This window comes from Papaver somniferum, unplaced genomic scaffold, assembly GCF_003573695.1.
Source record: "Papaver somniferum cultivar HN1 unplaced genomic scaffold, ASM357369v1 unplaced-scaffold_79, whole genome shotgun sequence".
Taxonomy (NCBI): Eukaryota; Viridiplantae; Streptophyta; class Magnoliopsida; order Ranunculales; family Papaveraceae; genus Papaver; species Papaver somniferum.
Genome location: NW_020650859.1, coordinates 1,457,522 through 1,476,769, shown reverse-complemented (window position 1 = coordinate 1,476,769; position 19,248 = coordinate 1,457,522). Strand labels below are relative to the sequence as shown.

The 19,248-nt window shown below is 35.8% G+C and overlaps 2 protein-coding genes across 2 annotated transcripts; both read left to right on the top strand.

Annotated features, from left to right (window-relative positions):
- The first annotated feature begins 1,030 nt into the window (after nt 1-1,030).
- Nucleotides 1,031-1,817, top strand: LOC113344735 (light-harvesting complex-like protein OHP1, chloroplastic). The gene is made up of 3 exons (XM_026588669.1): nt 1,031-1,264; nt 1,365-1,487; nt 1,571-1,817. The coding sequence occupies exons 1-3, from the start codon at nt 1,106-1,108 to the stop codon at nt 1,637-1,639; spliced, it is 351 nt and encodes a 116-aa protein (XP_026444454.1). The 5' UTR covers nt 1,031-1,105; the 3' UTR covers nt 1,640-1,817.
- A 1,293-nt stretch (nt 1,818-3,110) lies between these two features.
- On the top strand, nt 3,111-5,420 carry LOC113344742 (L-type lectin-domain containing receptor kinase IV.1-like). The gene has a single exon (XM_026588677.1). The coding sequence runs from the start codon at nt 3,177-3,179 to the stop codon at nt 5,304-5,306; it is 2,130 nt and encodes a 709-aa protein (XP_026444462.1). The 5' UTR covers nt 3,111-3,176; the 3' UTR covers nt 5,307-5,420.
- The last annotated feature ends 13,828 nt before the right edge of the window (nt 5,421-19,248 follow it).

The window sequence follows — 19,248 nt, the reverse complement described above, 5'->3', positions numbered from 1 at the left end:
AGCAGTGTTGTATTTGAAACAAGAAAATCATCAAAGACATAAACATTCATCTCTGCATTAACTCTGTTACCTTGCTTGGCTTGTTGCATTGTTGGATATCACAGGACAACTTGTTTGCTCAGCGTCGTTGTCTTTGCTCATGACCAAGAAGAAGAAATGTGACAATCAATAATCAGTAATGGCAATTTTTCTTCTTGTTGTTCCTGCTCACTTCCGTCAAAAGGGCTCCCGCTTCAATGTGGCTTAGTTAGTTATGTATGTACAGGATAATCTGTGTCTGTGGCCCAAAAGAACCAGTCAGAGTTCCAAACTCTATAGATCTATACTTACTTTCTAATAGTCTTCATGAAACCTGTAGAATAATATTTCCAGTTATTATTATTTATGAATTTATTTGGGAATCTGATTATGAAAATCTGAATCTATTTGGCTTCAGCTATGGGAATTACAGGAAACGTGGCCTAAGGGTGTTTACTACTGCAGGTCTAAATTTTTCTCTCACTATTTCTTGTCATCTAATTTTCAGGCAAAACCGCTGTTCAAAGACCAGGAAATTTCACAAGATGGATTATCCAATGCGCGACCTTACCAAGCTCTTGCTGCTGTATGTTTGCAACTGGAAGCTGCAAGTCGACATCTGATAGACATTGTGACCACACTCATATCCAGCTTCAGGATCCTACCTACAACCCAAATGCTGTTCAGAATAACAATGTTGTTGATGCGTCTGTAATTCTGTGTCTAGTGTTCATTTGTGCAGACGATTGTCTGTAATATGTTTACACTGTACAGTCCCTTGATGTAATGATAGTTTTCCAAGACCATTCAAACCTAAAGTTCCACACCCTTGGGATAAAATTGGCAGCAGATGATGTCCTAGATTTTTTTTTAGTCTGTGCGTGCTATAATCCAATGGACTAGATTTCTCCACGTCTAGGCCTATGGGGGATGAAGGGTGGAGATGGTCACACATAGTAAGATGTAATAAGATGTGACTGAAATGAAGAACTAGTAGATAAGGTTTGGGAGAGATAAGGCCACATTTCTTGTCACTTCTCTACAAACTGAACAGAACTCTCTGAAAAATTCCAGAAAGACATCAACAATGACAAGTTTATCATCAGTTGTTTCGTTATCTTCTCCATTTGTTCATACAAGATCTCTGAAGAATGTTGCTCTTCAACCGCCAGTTCATCAAAATGGTAGTGCTGGTACTCGAAAACCCAATTCATTCAGAATCAGAGCAGCTAAACTTCCTGCTGGTGTAAGTCCTTAATCTCACACTGTTATTTAATTTCTTGATTATATCTCTGTGACGGGTTTGTTTCAATTTTCCAATTACTGGATTGTTCTTGTTTCTGCAGGTGGTGTTGCCCAAAGTAACACCAAAATTCAATCCACCATTTCAAGGATTTACAAAGACTGCTGAAGTATGGAATTCTAGAGCTTGTATGATTGGTCTTATTGGGACATTCATTGTTGAACTAGTAAGTCCCTCCCTCCTTCTCTGTCTTTGTTTAATCAAACAATTTCCCCTGTTTTTAAATTAATCAGTTCTTTTTGATTGCAGATACTGAACAAAGGTATACTTGAGCTGATTGGAGTGGAGATTGGAAAAGGACTTGATCTTCCTCTTTGATTTTAAAACTGTTGTGTCTTCCTGATTACTACTTTATTGTAGACTTTCTATCAATTTGTTTATAGTGATAATATATGGCTTGAAGTTTCAACTATGAAGACAGAAACCTGTTAACTGTTATAAGCTTCTTATTTTTTCCGTGTTGAACCTGTAATAAATAAATCACATGTGATGTTGAGGATTAAGGCATCTAAACCAAAATTTTCACTCCTATTCATCTTTCAGATTTGTTAAATGACATAAACAAGTAAAAGTAATTAAAATTCTTAAAAATGGAAATTAGTAAAAGTAATTAATAACATCCATCAGAGCTCTGTCTTATTAATAAATTTTAAAATGGCAGGATTCCAACCTCCTGGGGAGGGCAGAGCAGCAACAAAGCAAGCAAAAAAAAAAAAAGACTCTGCTGGGGATCGGAACCAGAGTCTCTGGTTTCGTAGACCAGCGCCTTCTCCATTGTGCCACAGAGTCCCATTGATCCTAGAAAAACAAAAGTATCATTTTGTTGTAGGCTTACGAGGAGATATTCATAGATCACCATTCGGCAAGACTATCTCGTAGGATTCAAAATAGTAGAAGAGAAGCTATGGTGTATTCTACTTGAACCGGACCAATTTGGTTAGTCACAAATCTAAGACCATTATTAGGTGGACACAATCTAAACTAGATATACAGAAGTGAAGAATTCTTGGAGAGCAATGACTCCTCGGAATGGATTGGATTTGGACTCATATTTTTGTTGACCAAAGCAAATTACACCTAGATTTTTGCCACTTAAACCCCTGACTTTTGGTGAATGCTTCAGCACTGCATTGCATGTCTTATATACTTTATTTATATTTTTTAAATATTTTCTTAGATTTTTTTTTTTTTATGAATGCACACAACTTGTGTTATTTAGTGCAAAAATTCTAAATGAGCCGTGGATTTAGACATTTTAAAACAACCACTCACATGTTTTCTTGTTTGTTGGGTCAAAATTACAATCCACGTCTAGACCAGCGTGGCCGTAGGTAGAAACCGTCAAACAGTATGACACAATAAGATGTGACTGAAGTGTAGTAGTAGTACTAATTAATCAATTTCTTGCTTAATTATTGTCAGGTTAATCTCTTAAAATGTTTATATTTCTCTTGTTCCTATCAGTCCAACAAATGTGATAGTGATTGTTATTTGTTAATGGTCAGAGCCACTTATTCCACACAGTATGAATATTTCTTCCCGATATATAAACAGAAGAAGAAGAATAATTAAGTGGTTCATAACTCTGTCGACATTATTCACAAGACTTGGACAAACTATGAATTCTATATAGTACATTTCCAAGTTGACATTTTGATGTTTTCATTATATAATTCCAAATACCAACCACTACCAGCATTCAACCGTGATAGCCATGGAAGATTGTTTGACTTTTTTCGTGTATTAAGTCATCAGAACCCCAGGGAAGAAGAGCCTTTAGCTACTTTCATTTTCATTTCTTCTCAAGTCTCTTGCACTAAAGCAACAACTTTCTGCTCTTTAATTTTCAGTAGCTATGCGAACGGTTGCAAAAGGCGAGTTCACCAAGATGTGGACCTTGTTCTTCAACCTTCTGATCTTTTTGTTTCTTCTACTTGTCGAGTGCAAAGCAGATTTTGTATATAATGGTTTGGGAGATGCTTATCTGACACTTGATGGGGCAGCTCAAGTTGCAGACAACGGACTCTTGAGTCTAACAGATCAAAACAACAGGTATGAAATTGGTCATGCCTTTTTCTCCGGTCCATTTCAATTCAAGAATAATGTTTCGTCTACTACTCCTGTTTCCTTCTCTACTACTTTCGTCTTTGCGATAACTTCCGAGTACGGTAGTAACTTGAGTGGTCAAGGGATGGCTTTTGTTATTGCACCTCAGAGAGGGTTACCAGGAGCTCAAGCAAATCAGTATCTAGGCTTATTTAATAATTCTAACAATGGAAAATCTACAAACCATGTTCTTGCGGTCGAGCTAGATACTGTTTATAATGTAGAGTTCGATTCTGTCAAGGGTCCTCATGTCGGAATTGATATCGATGGCTTGTCGTCTGTAAATTCAACTTCCCCTACGTACACCACCAATGGCGTGTCTAAGAACTTAAATCTTATTAGCGGAGAACCGATTGAGGTGTGGATCGAATTCGACGGAATAGACAAGGAACTTCGCGTAACACTAGCTCCAATTAATGTATCTAAACCAAATGTTCCACTGTTATCGTTGTCCATAGATCTTTCAAATCTGTTCTTAAGCAGCTCAATGTATGTGGGATTCTCAGCCTCCACTCAAACTGTACTTACATCACATTACATATTAGGATGGAGTTTTACGATCGACGGGAAAGCTCAGCCGCTCAATCTCTCAAACCTTCCTCAGCTTCCTCAGCCTCCTCAGCAGCCACCAGAGCCTTCTCAGCCTAAGAAGAAAAAGAAAATGAATTTGTTGTTAATTGTCGTGCCCATTATAATAGTCTTAATTGTGTTGGCGTTATTGATTAGCATCTGCGTATATTATATGAAAAGAAGGAACAGAAACCGCACGGAGGCTCCTCCAGCTGAACTGGTACCAGATCTAGAGCCAAGAGAAATGATCAACAATGCCAGGGAACTCAATAACTGGCCGCGTAATTTCTCGTACAATGAACTGAAAGAGGCTACAAAAGGATTTAGTGAAGAGGAGGATATTGGGCGTGGCGGATTCGGTAATGTCTACCGGGGTGTCTTGCCCAATTCGAAACTCAAAGTCGCAATCAAGAAAGTCTCATGTGATGCAAGACAAGGCTCTAAGCAATTTCTTGCGGAAATTGCTAGCATTGGAAAGCTCCGTCACCGAAACTTGGTAACACTCTTTGGCTATTGTGTACATGAAGGGCAGCTGCTCTTGGTCTATGAGTTCATGCCCAATTTGAGCTTAGACAAGTTCCTGTATCAGAAACGGGCTTCATTGTCTTCAAACCTCGATTGGAGTAAAAGATTTCACATCATCAAAGGTACAGCGTCTGGTCTCTATTACCTGCATCAGGGGTGGGAACAAGTTGTAATTCACCGAGATATCAAGTCTAGTAATGTCTTATTAGACGCTCAGATGAATGCAAGAATAGGTGATTTTGGTCTTGCGAAACTCTATGATCACGGAGCCGGCAGTGGTCCGACATCCAGAGTGGTCGGCACACCGGGTTATATTGCACCAGAAATGCCTCAAATTGGAATCCCATCAACGGAGACCGACGTGTATGCTTTTGGGGCTTTCTTGCTCGAAGTTGCCACCGGGAGGCGACCAAACTTGGTAGTGGAACGAGGCTTAGGCTTGGTTAACTGGGTTTCGTCTTGCATGAAAGAAAATGCAATTCTCAATGCGGTGGATCCAAGGCTGGGAGGTGAATATGTAGTGCAAGAGATGGTGTTGGTGATAAAGCTTGGCTTGCTTTGTTGTCATAACGATCCTGCTTCAAGGCCGTCCATGTTTAAAGTGATGCAGTTATTGGATGGTGATGCAAATCTACGCAGCCTTGACAGGAGCGATGATGCACCTTCTGATTTTGGAACTGCTGTGAGAGAAAGTCCTTCACCTCTCTCTAGTGTCAACACTGCATCAACATTTTCTGCTAGCGAGGCAAGTCCCTCGGGCATCAGGGAAGTGGTTACATATTAAACCAGGATTATAAAGGACGTCCTAATAATGTTAATTCTTTTTTTTTATTTTATCTGTTGTTGTGAGTTGTTACTGAATTATGATAATTGAATCAAGCTTCTGACTTCCAGAGTATCATGCTTCTTTAGATTATAGCTTCCAACTTGTATATTTCAAAAATCGGTTCTGACTTCCGGTCAGAGTGGTTAGGTCCTGTTAAATTGTACTCATTACCACTACTTCTACTTTGAGGCATGCCGTCAGAAGGTGAATACATTAATTGTTCACAAAATTGGTTAAAAAGATCAAAATCAATAATTCCTGGGTGAAAAAGACATAAAATTTGATATTGTTTAAATGGATATGTAAAAATAGTCAGGATGTTAACAGTTTCATCCTACCCATTTTCATATATTTTTTCTTATTTTTAATTTACATCAGGATGCATCCAGTTTCATCCTCGCTCTTTTTTAAGTTTAAGCCAGGATGAATCCAGTTTCATTCTTACTATTTTTTTGGTGTCCATTCCACCTATACTAATTTTTACTCGTACATTAAAACCATGTTTTAAAAATGTTTGGACAAATGACCCATTTTCCGTCCATTAGAACCATGTTTTAAAAATGTTTGGACAAATGACCCATTTTCCGTTAAGTGTTCGAGGCACAACAATCTTTTTTTCGAAAAAAAACGAGAGTGCCCTCAACCAAGTAGTTTGAGACAATATAGTAACTTCACAAGATCCTTATATTTTAGGGTTTGTCTATTCTCAAGGAAGAGGTGTGAAGGTGATATGATATCCCCTTTGAAACCTCTATTATCACCACCACCAACACCTCATCTCCAAGCAACAAAAACCATGGCGCCCGGTAAGAATAAGAGAATCTCCAAAGGAAAAGAGAGAGGAATGAAGAAAATTGTCGATCCTTTTGCGAAAAAGACTCGGTATGATATCACGGCTCCATCAAGGCTCTCTCCGACGAATGCCGATCTAGTAAGAGTTTGGGATCAGTCCTACGAAAATGAGATTGACAAAGTTCATTGCGAAAATGCAGAAGATGTGGGCGTGAAGGTTGAAAGTCCTGCTCAGGAAACACCAGCAGAAGTTGAGACTGCAGTTGTTAAAGCTTAGAGCTTTGTTCTTACATTATGATAACACTGGGAGCTCAGGTTCTGGTCTGTTTAGTTTTATCTTCGCCACCTTTTTTCTTCTTAAATATTTTGTTTGCTATTAAGAGGCATGTCATGCCGTCTCGAAACATCAAAAATAGATTTGAAGTACTATTACAAACTCATATCTGTAATTCAGCATCATCACATTGTTTTCACTATAATATGATTTGAGCTCCATGTTGCGGTGCAGGATTCAAAACCACACATGGAGCACGAGTATAAGAAGGCACAAGCTGGAAAGCAAAGTGCTGCAGGATCATCGTCAAAGCCATTTTTGCTTCAATCAAAGCATAAGTTTTGGCCTATATAGACCTTAGGACTCCTTGAGAAAGAAAAGTATGCGAGTTTATCTTTGGGTGCGTTAGAAATTCCTTCAGCAAATTAAACCTTTCTGGCTTGAATTCTTCTGAATCATCACCCCAACATATAGACTCCAATATAACAATTGCATACATTCCAACATCATTTTTTGAATTTTTTTGTCCTATCAATCTCAAGTAAGAACAATCTAGGATTTTTATTTATTTTTTCATTTTGTATTTCTTTTTTCGTTTTATAGTGGGTGGAATATGTATGATCCCATCGTTCCCGACGTAATTGCATTCCCCTGGATTTAGTATAGGGGTATGAAAATTACTTGAAATGGTGATAGAAAAATTATTCGGAAAATGGGTCATTTGTCCAATTTTTTTTAAAACATGGTTCTAATGACGAGTAAAAATTAGTACGGGTGAAATGGACACCAAAAAAATAGTAAGGATGAAACTGGATTCATCCTGGCTTAAACTTAAAGATAGTGAGGATGAAACTTGATGCATCCTGACGTTTTAAACTAAGAAAAAGTATTTGAAAATGGGTAGAATGAAACTGTTTACATCCTGACTTTTTTTACATTTTTGTCCATTTAAACAGTATCAAAATTTAAATGTCTTTTTCACCCAGAAATTGTTGATTTTAATTTTTTTAACCAATTTTGTGAAAACCATTTTGGTTGAATGGACATATTAGAAGGGATTTAATCGGCTTGTGTCACCTCATTTAACTAGTCAGGATGGTTGATTTGTTATACGAACTAACTTTTTGTCAATAACTGTTAAAATTGTTAGATATTTTCAATATTGTTTGTCGCTATCTGGCGGGGTCTGGAGGGGGATAGACCCTCCCGGATGTATTCGACCAAGAGAAATTTCTAACGACACGTCTCTTCCCATAAGGTTTTCTTCCCAAGAAAAACCATTAATGGATGCCCGTTGAAAGCGTCTGTTGGAGATGAAATAACACCTCCAAAAGGAATGAATTCCTCTTTAAATGTCGAAAGCTTTCTCCCATATCAATCATCAAAAACTCTTTTTCTCTAAGAATCTTCAGAATCAATTACAGTGTGTTCTTGGTTGGGTCAAGGGAGTACAACCTTTGAATCCAACAACGTTGTTAGGGCTTCATTGTATCTTGACAGCAATATTTCGCTGATCGATTGTACTCGTCAATTTATGGGGAAGGGTCGAAATAATTGCTGAAAAGAATCGCAAGGCCTTGAAGCTCCAGTGATACAACATTCTTTTTGTTTTTTGTTTTCATCCTCTATTACCCTGATTTTTCCAACAAAAATATCATACGTAGAAGAGTAAAGACCATTTTTAAAATAAAAGTACTAAAAAAAGTGTCTCTATCAAGATCATGGAAATTATCGGAACATTTATAACTTCAAAGATCTCCGTACTGATTTGATTAAGCAAAGTTACGGTATGTATTAAATGTACTCTGATACGTTCTGCAGTACGTCTATTCAATTTACTCCACTATATGAGGTTACTTTATATAACATCAACTTATACAAAGTGATGGACTCGATTTTCCAAAGCAATTAACAAGCCACCTGTTCAAGATACTTGGAAACACTTGCAAATCATATGCAGAACGCAATCAAAGAGAGAAATAGCTTACTAACACGATTGTCACATTTATTAAATGATTTAACTAGTGAATAAAATGTGATCTCCCATCAGTTTCATTAAGTTTTGACAACTAAATTTGACAACAAGCTTGAGATAGCAACACTTGTCTGTTCGACCGAGCAATTCTCTAATAGGCTTTAGTAAGTGTCATCATTCACAAACTACATTCCATTGCAAGAATATTTTATAATGCGTTTTGTTATATTGAGAATGCCGGCATTAAATAACTAGTATGCAACTTTCAATTGAGAAAAAGGATGGTTCCCTGATCATCAACCTTTTCATCATCTTCTTCTATATTGGAACATTTATAACTTCAAAGATCTCCGTACTGATTTGATTAAGCAAAGTTACGGTATGTATTAAATGTACTCTGATACGTTTTGCGATACGTCTATTCAATTTACTCCACCATCTGAGGTTACTTTATATAACATCAACTTATACAAAGATACTTTCCAAAGCAATCAACAAACCACATGTTCAAGATACTTGGAAACACTTGCAAATCATATGCAGAACACAATCAAAAAAATAAATAGCTTACTAACACGATTATAATCTTTTAAGTGACAACTAACTCAACGTTTTTAGTTTCCCGTACAAATATGGTATGATCTTCAATGTCATATTTATTAAATGATTTAACTAGTGAATAAAATGTGATCTCCCATTAGTTTCATTAAGTTTTGATAACTAAATTTGACAACAAGCTTGAGATAGCAACACTTGTCTGTTCGACCGAGCAATGCTCTAATAGGCTTTAGTAAGTGTCATCATTCACAAACTACATTCCATTGCAAGAAATTTTTATAATGCGTTTTGTTATATTGAGAATGCCGGCATTAAATAACTAGTATGCAACTTTCAATTGAGAAAAAGGATGGTTCCATGATCATCAACCTTTTCATAATCTTCTTCCATATAAATTAAAGTTATAGAGAAAAAACCAAACACAAAGAAAAAAAGATGGCAGCAATATTTCAGACATGGTTTCTTCTCATACTATCCACTTTTCCTTTTAATAGCTTAGGTTTTCCAACTACACTAACAGTTGAAAGAGCGTTTCAATCGGTGAAAAACGCTAAATAAATTTGTATTTCCGTGAATACAAAATTTTACATGTTTCCAATAGTATATCACTCATATATCATCCTAAAAGTTGTTGTTATATTAAATTATCGACCCGAAAATCTCTTAAGAATACAAATGTACGTGATTTATACTGTAATATTATATGTGATAAATGTGATACATTTGATTCCCATATATTATAAAATAAACTTTTCTTGTAATTTGATTTTAGTTGATTCTCTGATAATCTAATATATTTCACATATGTTAACGTTAATTTTTTGTATATTAATTAATTTCCTTTTCATTTGTTATTTCTCAACTGTCACCGAGAAGAATAATGTTAAAAATATTTTCACACAGCTTTGAATGGAAATGGTGGAGGTGTATTCGTTCTTGTTCAGATTCTGACACCATGCATAGTTTATAACCCACTTCAATCATAGACTTCAATCACAGCTGGACATTTCGTTTCTGTCAAATATCACATTAGAGTTCTATTTATCTTGATTATTTACTGAATTTGTATTCCATACATGGGAAGTTTCAACTTTCATGAGTACACTTCCAAATCTAATTATTATTATTATTTTCCGTCTCTATTTTTCCAGGTGGTCATCGAAAAGCTCAGTTGGTAGTGCACATTGAAAAATATAGCCTAGATACACCGGTACAATTGCGAAGTAATAACATCTCACTCTGAGGATCCTTGAGTTTTTTTATGGCAGACATTAGTTGAACAGTCTTGTTCACCCTACTTAACATCATATCACTAATAAAGTTCAGATCCAGACTCACAGGAGCACCCAAAAGTTTGACACCATTAGAAGGTCTACCAATAACAGGAGGGAAAACAACATCAACAGTACTTTTGGGATCAATCGAAGGCCAAAATACTTCCGTTTTCTTGATGTTGAGATGTAAAACTCTTTCCGGTCCTTCAGTTTCAATCAAGCATAAGGCTTTGGCAACCTCAAGAGTATCACCAATGATTGTACCATCATCAAGGTACCATGTGTGTAAATCGAGCTTGCAGCTGGAAGCAATGGTCTTCACCAGGGTGTGAAGTTTCAAGGAAAATAGCAAGGGACCGAGAGGATCACCTTGTTGGACTCCGAGGGCAGAAGATAAAATATATTGGTCATAGTAGAGTTTAGCCGGTCGCGTGTAACAAAATTCAACCCAACGAGAAATACCTGGACAATGAAGACGAACCTCCTTGATGAGTTGAGATATGCTCACCATGTTGAACGCATTCGAAAAGTCAATAAGCAACATTGACATCGTGTCCGAGTGACCTTTTAACTCCAGTAGGCCATTTACAGCGTGTAATATACTCCCCCCCCCAACCCAATAGGCACACCAACACCAAATTGATAATCACCTATATAGGAAGTCATATCCTTACCGACAGAAAAAGCCGCCACTTTAGAGACCAATATTCGCCAAACCGTGCCAACTGCTATGGTCCTAAGGCCACCACCGAGCTTAAGCAACGGTGTTAAGGGCGCACTAGCAATAAACTCTCCTAATCCATCAGGGAATTTTTCAGCCAACCAAAGGTTGACAACCTCTGTAATAGAAGCGAGTAAATCGTCTGCAACAGCGGATGCAGCCCCACTCATAACATCAACCAAATATTGAGCCCGAAGTCCATCTCGTCCGCATGATGTACCCTTAGGAAAACTCCTAATAGCCCCCATAACTGCTCGACTATCCACTGTAATTGGATCCGCTAGAATATCATCACAGGGGACATCAGGAGAAGACGTTGTTGGGTGCTTATCTTGCAATTCAGAGTAAGTTTGTTCATTACAGGGGGCTACTCCACTTGAAGAAAGCACACGAATTGCGGCAGCAAAATGACCACAGCTAATTTTCTTTCGACAAGCTGTCATGTTAGCCATACCCTGTTTCTTCTCATACATTTTCTTAGACATATTACGAACAGGAAGCTGTAGCATCTTTTCAACCAGTGTACGACAACCGTTGGGCTCTTTCCATACTAATAAAGCATGGTTAATAGCCGCAACTTGTAGACGTTTCCTCTTACCTGATTTCGCCTCCACTGAACTTCTCGGTCTGTAAAGAGCTAACATACAAATGGGGAACAAAATTAACTGCAGCCAAGCAGTCTCACTAGTTGGATTAACAATGACCTTGTCGAGGCAGGCTTTCAACGATCTCGAAAACGATAGCCGACACTAATGAGGAATGCTTAATAACAACGGTAATTGTGTGTCAGTTGTTAAATTTTCATGACGGATTCATAAAAACAATGATAGCATGAGAAATACATAAAAATTCTTGTTCATGATTTCGCCCTTTTCTTTGTTCCTGATAAGGTAGCAAATTTTGTAGAAGATTCAAGGTAACTTGGAGATTAGATTGGTCATCCGCCATATGTTATCTCCATTCAACCGATTGAGGACAAGAATAATATATTTTTCTAAATTTTTAATGAGTTTTATTGCATAACAAAATAGAAAAGAAAGCGGGAAATCATGAAAAAGTATTTTTCAATAGAAAGTTTACTTTGGATAATATTTTGAGATGGTACACAAGATTTTTGTTTTCCAGTTTGGGATTGTTTTTTACACCAAAAGCACTTTTTATTAAACTTGTAACAATATTCTGGATGTATTAGCTAAAAATACAAAGCAATTTACACATTTTATAAACTGGGAGAACTCCCCATCATTTTGTATTATTAAGACCTTACAAATAGATAAATTCATGCTTCAAAAAAAAAAAAGGATAAATATATTGCCCGGAATTCAGTTTCTCTGGCAATAGATGGCTTTACTTGTTTGTACCAAGGATTTCCAACACCCCAAATCTGTCTCTCTTAACGAAACCAATTTGCAAAAAATAAATAAAAATAATGACGTAACAACTTTTTGAAGAAACGATGTTTGGTATATAATTTTCAAAACGATTCTCTCTAAAAACAACTTCCATTTCGGGCGGAACTTTTAAAAGATACACAAAAATAGCTTGTGAAAGAAGTAGAAGTAAAAGTTATGGATACATTTCATTTTAAATAATTATTTATCTATTTTAACCATGTTATTATATTAGAATAATTAAAAAAATTGATCCATAATATTTATTGAGAAACAACAACATTTACACATGAATAAATTTGTATTTATTATTATTTTCATTATTTAAAATTTGATTCTTTTTTGGAAACTAGTGATAATTATAAAATAAAAAAGAACATTATAAGATACCATTTAAGATCGTAAATGAAAACGTGGCCATTTTGGTCATCAATGGTCACATCGGACACACTTCAATCTCACTATTTACCATACATAATTTACTCTATATTTTTTTGCACAACACAACAATACCAAGCTCGCCAAGAAAATCTATGTCCCATGGCCTTAAACAAGAAATTCGAAGTCTTTTAACTCTTAACTAAGATTGGAGGGAAAAGTTAACAGTGATAACATTTTTACTTGAGTCCATCATAGCATGTTAAATAAGAAAACAATAGTATCATTTGAGTTAATGATAACATGAGCATCATTTTTTTAATTTCTATTTTTTTCCCAATCAAACCACATAATTAGAATGGAAAAATAAGATGAAAAATAACCCTTTATGCCGTGATATGCTAAATATTTGAAGTAAGTGAGAACAAACTTGAAATAAACTTCTTAAATAAAATCTCATCGTCTTATAAAATGATATCATGGAAATTCTCAAATTATCTCCCGATTTCAAGAATTTTCAAATTAATAAGCCAGGACTTCAGTTCTTCACTTGTTGTCTTTCAACCGCGGTTTTTGGCAAATCCATTCAATCTGCTCCGACATCTCAGTTTATGTCACTAATAACTATAATATGTAATTACTCAAAGTGACTAATCTATACTTTGAAAACAATCAACAAGTCTAAGAATTTTACTCTTTCCCACAACATAAAAAACAACACAATCAAAGAGAATTAGCTTAGAAACGTAACAACTTAGCTCTTAATAAATACAAGAAAATCGCACGTTGAGCAGGTAATATTGTGTGATCTTCGTTGTCCTAGAATATTGTGTGATCTTTAAATGAGTAGATTGCAATCTCCATTCAATTTGATTGTTGAATTAATGTGTGGAGTTAAAAAATAAATATCTATATGTCCATGAAGAATGCTACAATCTCCGACATGATTCTGAATGGAAAGTGGATTTGCAATTTCAAGAGGCCTTTCAATATGAATGAGCAACTAGAATGGGATATAGTAAAACATGATTTACATCATGTTCCGGTTTTAGTGGAAGAGGAAGATAAAATGGAGATTATGGAAAATTTCATCACTTCGAATTGTTATGAGAAACTCATAGGTGATTTGGATGAATGCGGCTTCAACTCTTTCCTGTGGAAATCTCATATCCCCAAGTTTTATTTTGTGGGCTACTTTTCATGATTCTCTCCTAACTAGAGATATGTTGAGCCATCGTGGTGTTGACATAGAAAGTGAACAATGCGTCTTATACATTGATGTTAGAGAATCCGCGAACCATATGTTTCTTCGTTGCACGTATTCCTTTGAGATTTGGAAGTACTTCATTGCAGCTTTTAGAACTGCATGGCCTTTACCAAGCACGTTGCTTCAATTATCTGAAGCTTGGGAAACCAACGTTTTGCGTGGCAAAGGAAGACTTGTCTGGAAAATTTTGCACTATGCAATTTGTTGGGTTTTGTGGAAGGAAAGGAATTGCAGGGTCTTTAGAAGTCGTCATAAATGTGTGCAAGAAAGTAGTGACTTGGTTAAGCAGTTGGTAGTTTTATGGTCTTGCGATAAGGATACATCCAAGTATGTTGATCCTAGTCTAATTTGAAGTAATTGGGAAACTCTAATGTGTATATAATTCTTTAAACCTTTTGGATTTTTCCTTAGTTCTCCTTTTCTTTTTAATATAAACTTCTCTTTCAAAATATAAAAAAAATGTACAAGGATGAATGTCACCCCGGTGACTCGGGTTCGATTCCCAACACACAGGGCGTTTTTGTTTTTTTACCGTTGATTCTGTTAAATTTAAGGGCAAACCAAATGTACGTTTGTATAAAGAAGGAGGTACCTTCGGGTTGAGTTAGCACGCGGTGCATATTTTATGCCTTATAGTGTGGTCATCACCAGACCTCTGGTTCATTTTGAAAGGGCTAGAGTGTTGAGATACTCTATCCCATAATCCTTGCTCTTAGTGGATGTACCAGCATCAGTGAGCCTAGCTAAAAAGGCGAAAAAAATATCAGTGCGTGATTATGCAAGAAAAACAGAAAATGGGTGTTGGTAGGTGAAAATGGAAACATATATTTGAGAATTTGAGCCAGACACAATTTATCCATTTTAAGGTAAAAGAGAACTCCCATAAGAAACTTGCAAAATACATCTAAAATACTATTACAAACTCATATCTGAAATTCAGCGTCACCACGTTATTTTCACTTTCTTTTAGCTTAAAGTTTGTGCAAGATGATTTGAGCTCCATGCTGCCGTGGAAGATTCAAAACCACATACCTTCTTCTAGCTGCTTCCAAAAATTGTTCGAGAAATTAAATTAGAAGCTAGCGTCTCCATCTCAGGCCATATATCGAATTCACAGGAACTTTGTGGAAATGCCTGCATCATCTCCCGAAATACAGAACATAGGTACATGCGTCGCTGAAAATTGTATGATAAACATAAACACACCATGCCAATCCAATGTCAATAATATAGTGCGGCAACGACAGACTACTACACATGGCACACAAAATTCCACCACGCAGTTCACATCCACAATTCCACACTATGGAAACAAGTAGCTAGCTTAAAAATAGGCATATCTGTGTATTTCTTCTCGATCCGCTCATCAACCATTACCATTATTAATCCAACCTCACTATCAACTAATTAAAAGGATTGATGACTATACAAAACTAGCTAGGAAATCGAAAAAATCATACACAAACCTTCACAAGGCACAAACCTGTCAGACCTACACACAAGGCACAAACCTTCATGTACGCAATTGATTACATAAATATTATACTGAAATAATTTGTATGTGAAAAGTAGAATTTATAATTCTTATATGCTTTAATTGTTTCTCTAGATTTTTTTTGTTTCTAACATTTGAATAAAAAGCATTCATATCATACTAAAGGAAGATGATGATCACCGCTGAAAACATGATGATCCAAGTAGAATAATAGTAAGAAGATATTGACTGAAGGGGACCAACTGGTGAGGTTCAAGATATTGTTTGTTTGCTTGACTAGAATTGTGATTGTTGTCAAGTTTTTATTTGCTCATTATTTGATTGTGACCACAGATATAACTCTCAATTGCAGCCATTTCAACTTCAACCCCATCCAAGTCCCTGATTTTAACCCGCCGGATTAGTGAGGCTTAGATATCCTGGCCTTCAAACGAACAAAAATACATGAATGGAAAATCAAATGCCTTGAATCTCCGATTAACTCTAATCAAAATGTTAAAATTTAGAATATTAAAGAATAGCTCTTTCAGAAAATGTTAAAAGACTAAAACTAATATCACATTTTTCTAAATCGGAGTTACTACTTTTGAAATTCCTGTGTATACTTCGACACCAATAACTCGGCTATCTTCATCTTCAAATAGGAATTCTATAGCCTTTTATGCTTAACTTATTTTCTTCTTGGATGTTATTTTCTACATCTATTTAATTCACTCCAACATTCCAATTTACTTTGTAAAAATTATGATATATAATTTAACAAAGTGATTAATCTACTTTTTCAAAACGATCTACCAAATTATTAGGTTTACTTGAATCCAATTCAATGTTACGAAACAACAAAATCAAAAAAAAGAAAAGAAAAACAACTTACTTGAATCCAATTTCGATATGAATATTTCAATAACTTGAAAATTTCTTTGATAACGATAGTTTGTAAATAACAACTATTATAACATCCTCTAAGAAAGTTTCAAGGATTGAAATGAGAGTTTAGATTGAGAAACCATCTTCGATATAAACATAGTTTGTTCGCACATTAGTATGTAAGTCCAAAACCGGGAACCTAAAGTATGCATACTTGTATGTATACAAAATATGGTTGTTCGAGACTTGGTAAGTATGCGTACCCATACGCATACTGGCGGAAAATTCACGCCCGTGAATTTCTGCTGAGGTTGGCTTTCAAAACCAACTCAAACCGGTTTCCAAAGTATGCGTACCCGTACGCATATTGGCGACGAAGTCCGTGTCCGTTAATTTCTGTTGAGTTTGGAAACCAAAACAAACTCAATCCGTTGAGTAAAGTATGTGTACCCGTTTGCATACTTTGGATGGTTTTTTCTCTAAAATCGTTAGTTCATGAACTAAAACATTTAAATAATAAGGAATGCAATCTTTGCAGACCATGGTTATTGATGTTCATGTATCAAATCGATTTTGTTTCAATTTTTTTTTTGAAAAGATCTAAGCAATTGAAGAACTCTCTAACTAGTTCATTCGAAGTTATTTAGACTAGTTGTGATTAAGATGAATATGGTTGATATGAAGGTGTTCATATAGCTAACCACGATTAACTTTTGGTGAGCCAACCGGGTGTATATCTTTAGGTACGGTCACTCAAACCTAAATGAAAAGTGCATTTCATTTGTAAGTGACAAGTTAAGATTCGATCTAACGGTTGAAAGATATTAGCTTGAAGAGAATTAGGTTTTCATCTAATGGTGAGAATTAGGTTTTCATCTAATGGTGAATTCGAATGCTTTCTTACTAAGCTAACATTGATTGCAAACCCTGATTTGAAAACTATATAAAAGAGAACTCTATCAACTGGGAAACTAATATCCACACCTCCTGTGTGTTACTAGTTGCATAAGCTAGAGTCGATTCTCCTTTAACCTTAGGTTTTTCACGAAGCCCTGTAGGTTAACGACTTGAAAACTTCATTGAGATTGTGAAGCCAGATCCAACTATTTTCCTTGTAGTTGTGTGTTCTGATCTTGCAGATTCTATCGTATTGAGTACTATCTTCTCTAAGATTTTCTCGAGATTTATTCTCCGATAGGCAATATAAAAAGAAGTCACAAACATCTCCGTCTCATCGTTTGTGATTCCACAATATCTTGTTTCGTTTCCATACGATTAATATTATTGTGAGGTGATTGATAATACTAGGCTGTTCTTCGGGAATATAAGTGTGGTTTAAGAATTGAATCATGTTCACCTTGATTTATCAAAAGACGGAACAAAAACCCTTGGGTATTTCTGTGGGAAACAGATTTATTCAATCTATAGAATTTTTTGTGTGAGATAGATTTGTTTATCAATTCTTCGACTTTGGATCGTTGCAAATCTTGGTTGTGGGTGAGATCATCTAAGGGAATCAAGTGCGTAGTATACTGCTGGGATTAGGGGCGTAAGGAGCGCAATTGTACCTTAAATTAGTGGGAGATTGGTTAGGGTCAAACTACAGTCCAGTCCGAAGTTCATTGTTAGTAGGATAGTGTCTGTAGCGGCTTAATACAGTGTGGTGTTTAAATCTACACTAGGTCCCGGGGTTTTTCTACATTTGCGTTTTCCTCGTTAACGAAACTTCTGGTGTCTGTGTTATTTCTTTTCCGCATTATATTTTGTTATATAATACAAATATCACAGGTAGTGCGTTGAACCGATCAATTTGGAAATCCAACTTTTGATTGTTGATTGAAATTAATTGATCCTTGAACATTGGTCTTTGGTACCGTTCAAGTTTTATCTCTTGTATTCAATCGGGCTCGCGAATTGTATTTGCTGATTGCAGATTGAATTAAAGAGGTTGAGATATAAACTTTTTAATATACTTTTCTTATATTGAGTCTGAATGTCTAGCTGATTCTCTTAAAAGCATATTGGAGTTTGTCTATTCAGATTGCTGAACGAAATATTGGGTGAGGTTGTTAGACCCCCATTTTTTCAGATTTATCTATTATTCTAGTTTTAGATGATTCAATTTGGTGATTAGCTTCTTTGTATTCATCATCACTACAACTCATCTTCATTGCAATAATAGATTCTTATTAGAAATTCCCCAAGAATAATTGTCATATTGCTTGTTTGTTCGAATTATGGCCTGTTGATGGTGATTGGTGGTTTTACTGAAAAAATGGGGAAGAATCGTGCATGTGAAATGGTGGTGTTGCTCATGTAATGAGTTTCTTCCATGATGTTAATATTCTGGAAGTTGTTGATTTGTTTTAGCTATAGATGGAGTATATTTATGATGCAGTGCCTAGTTTCGATGGGATTAGAAGTTGGGTGGTGCTGGATTCAAGTTAACACAAGACAAATTGGTTGGATTCTGAATGGGTTTCGGTGTGGAGATTTGGTGAATATTGTACCTCAAGTGTTGGCTGGAAAACAAGGATTTACAAGCACTGTTTCCTGTTGATTTATTATGTGTGTTACAATGAATTTAGTGATTACGAGGAAGAAAATCATAAATAATATATTAGAAATCTATAGAATGTTGCATATCCTCACAACTAGAAATATGCACAACAAATGCTCGACAAAATGCCTGGACAAATAGTTTTGTTCCACCAAGTTTGCAATGGGTTTGAGTTGGATTTGATATCGAGAGAAAGTTGCTGCTGTTGACAGGGGAATATATGAGTTATTTATGTTATGGGCTGAAGGTAGTGGTGAATGGATTTGAGTCTATAGCGAGTTGAAAAGACATTGGTGGTGACGTGGGGATGGTTTGAAATGTGAATGACAAGGTTGCTAATAGTTCTGA

What these genes read in the sequence shown, in the direction of transcription:
- LOC113344742 (XM_026588677.1), top strand. Translation starts at nt 3,177, where the DNA reads ATGCGAACGGTTGCAAAAGGCGAGTTCACCAAGATGTGGACCTTGTTC.
- LOC113344735 (XM_026588669.1), top strand. Translation starts at nt 1,106, where the DNA reads ATGACAAGTTTATCATCAGTTGTTTCGTTATCTTCTCCATTTGTTCAT. An exon ending in CAGCTAAACTTCCTGCTGGT is followed by an intron (nt 1,265 to 1,364) that starts GTAAGTCCTTAA and finishes TTGTTTCTGCAG; the next exon opens with GTGGTGTTGCCCAAAGTAAC. An exon ending in GGACATTCATTGTTGAACTA is followed by an intron (nt 1,488 to 1,570) that starts GTAAGTCCCTCC and finishes TTTTGATTGCAG; the next exon opens with ATACTGAACAAAGGTATACT.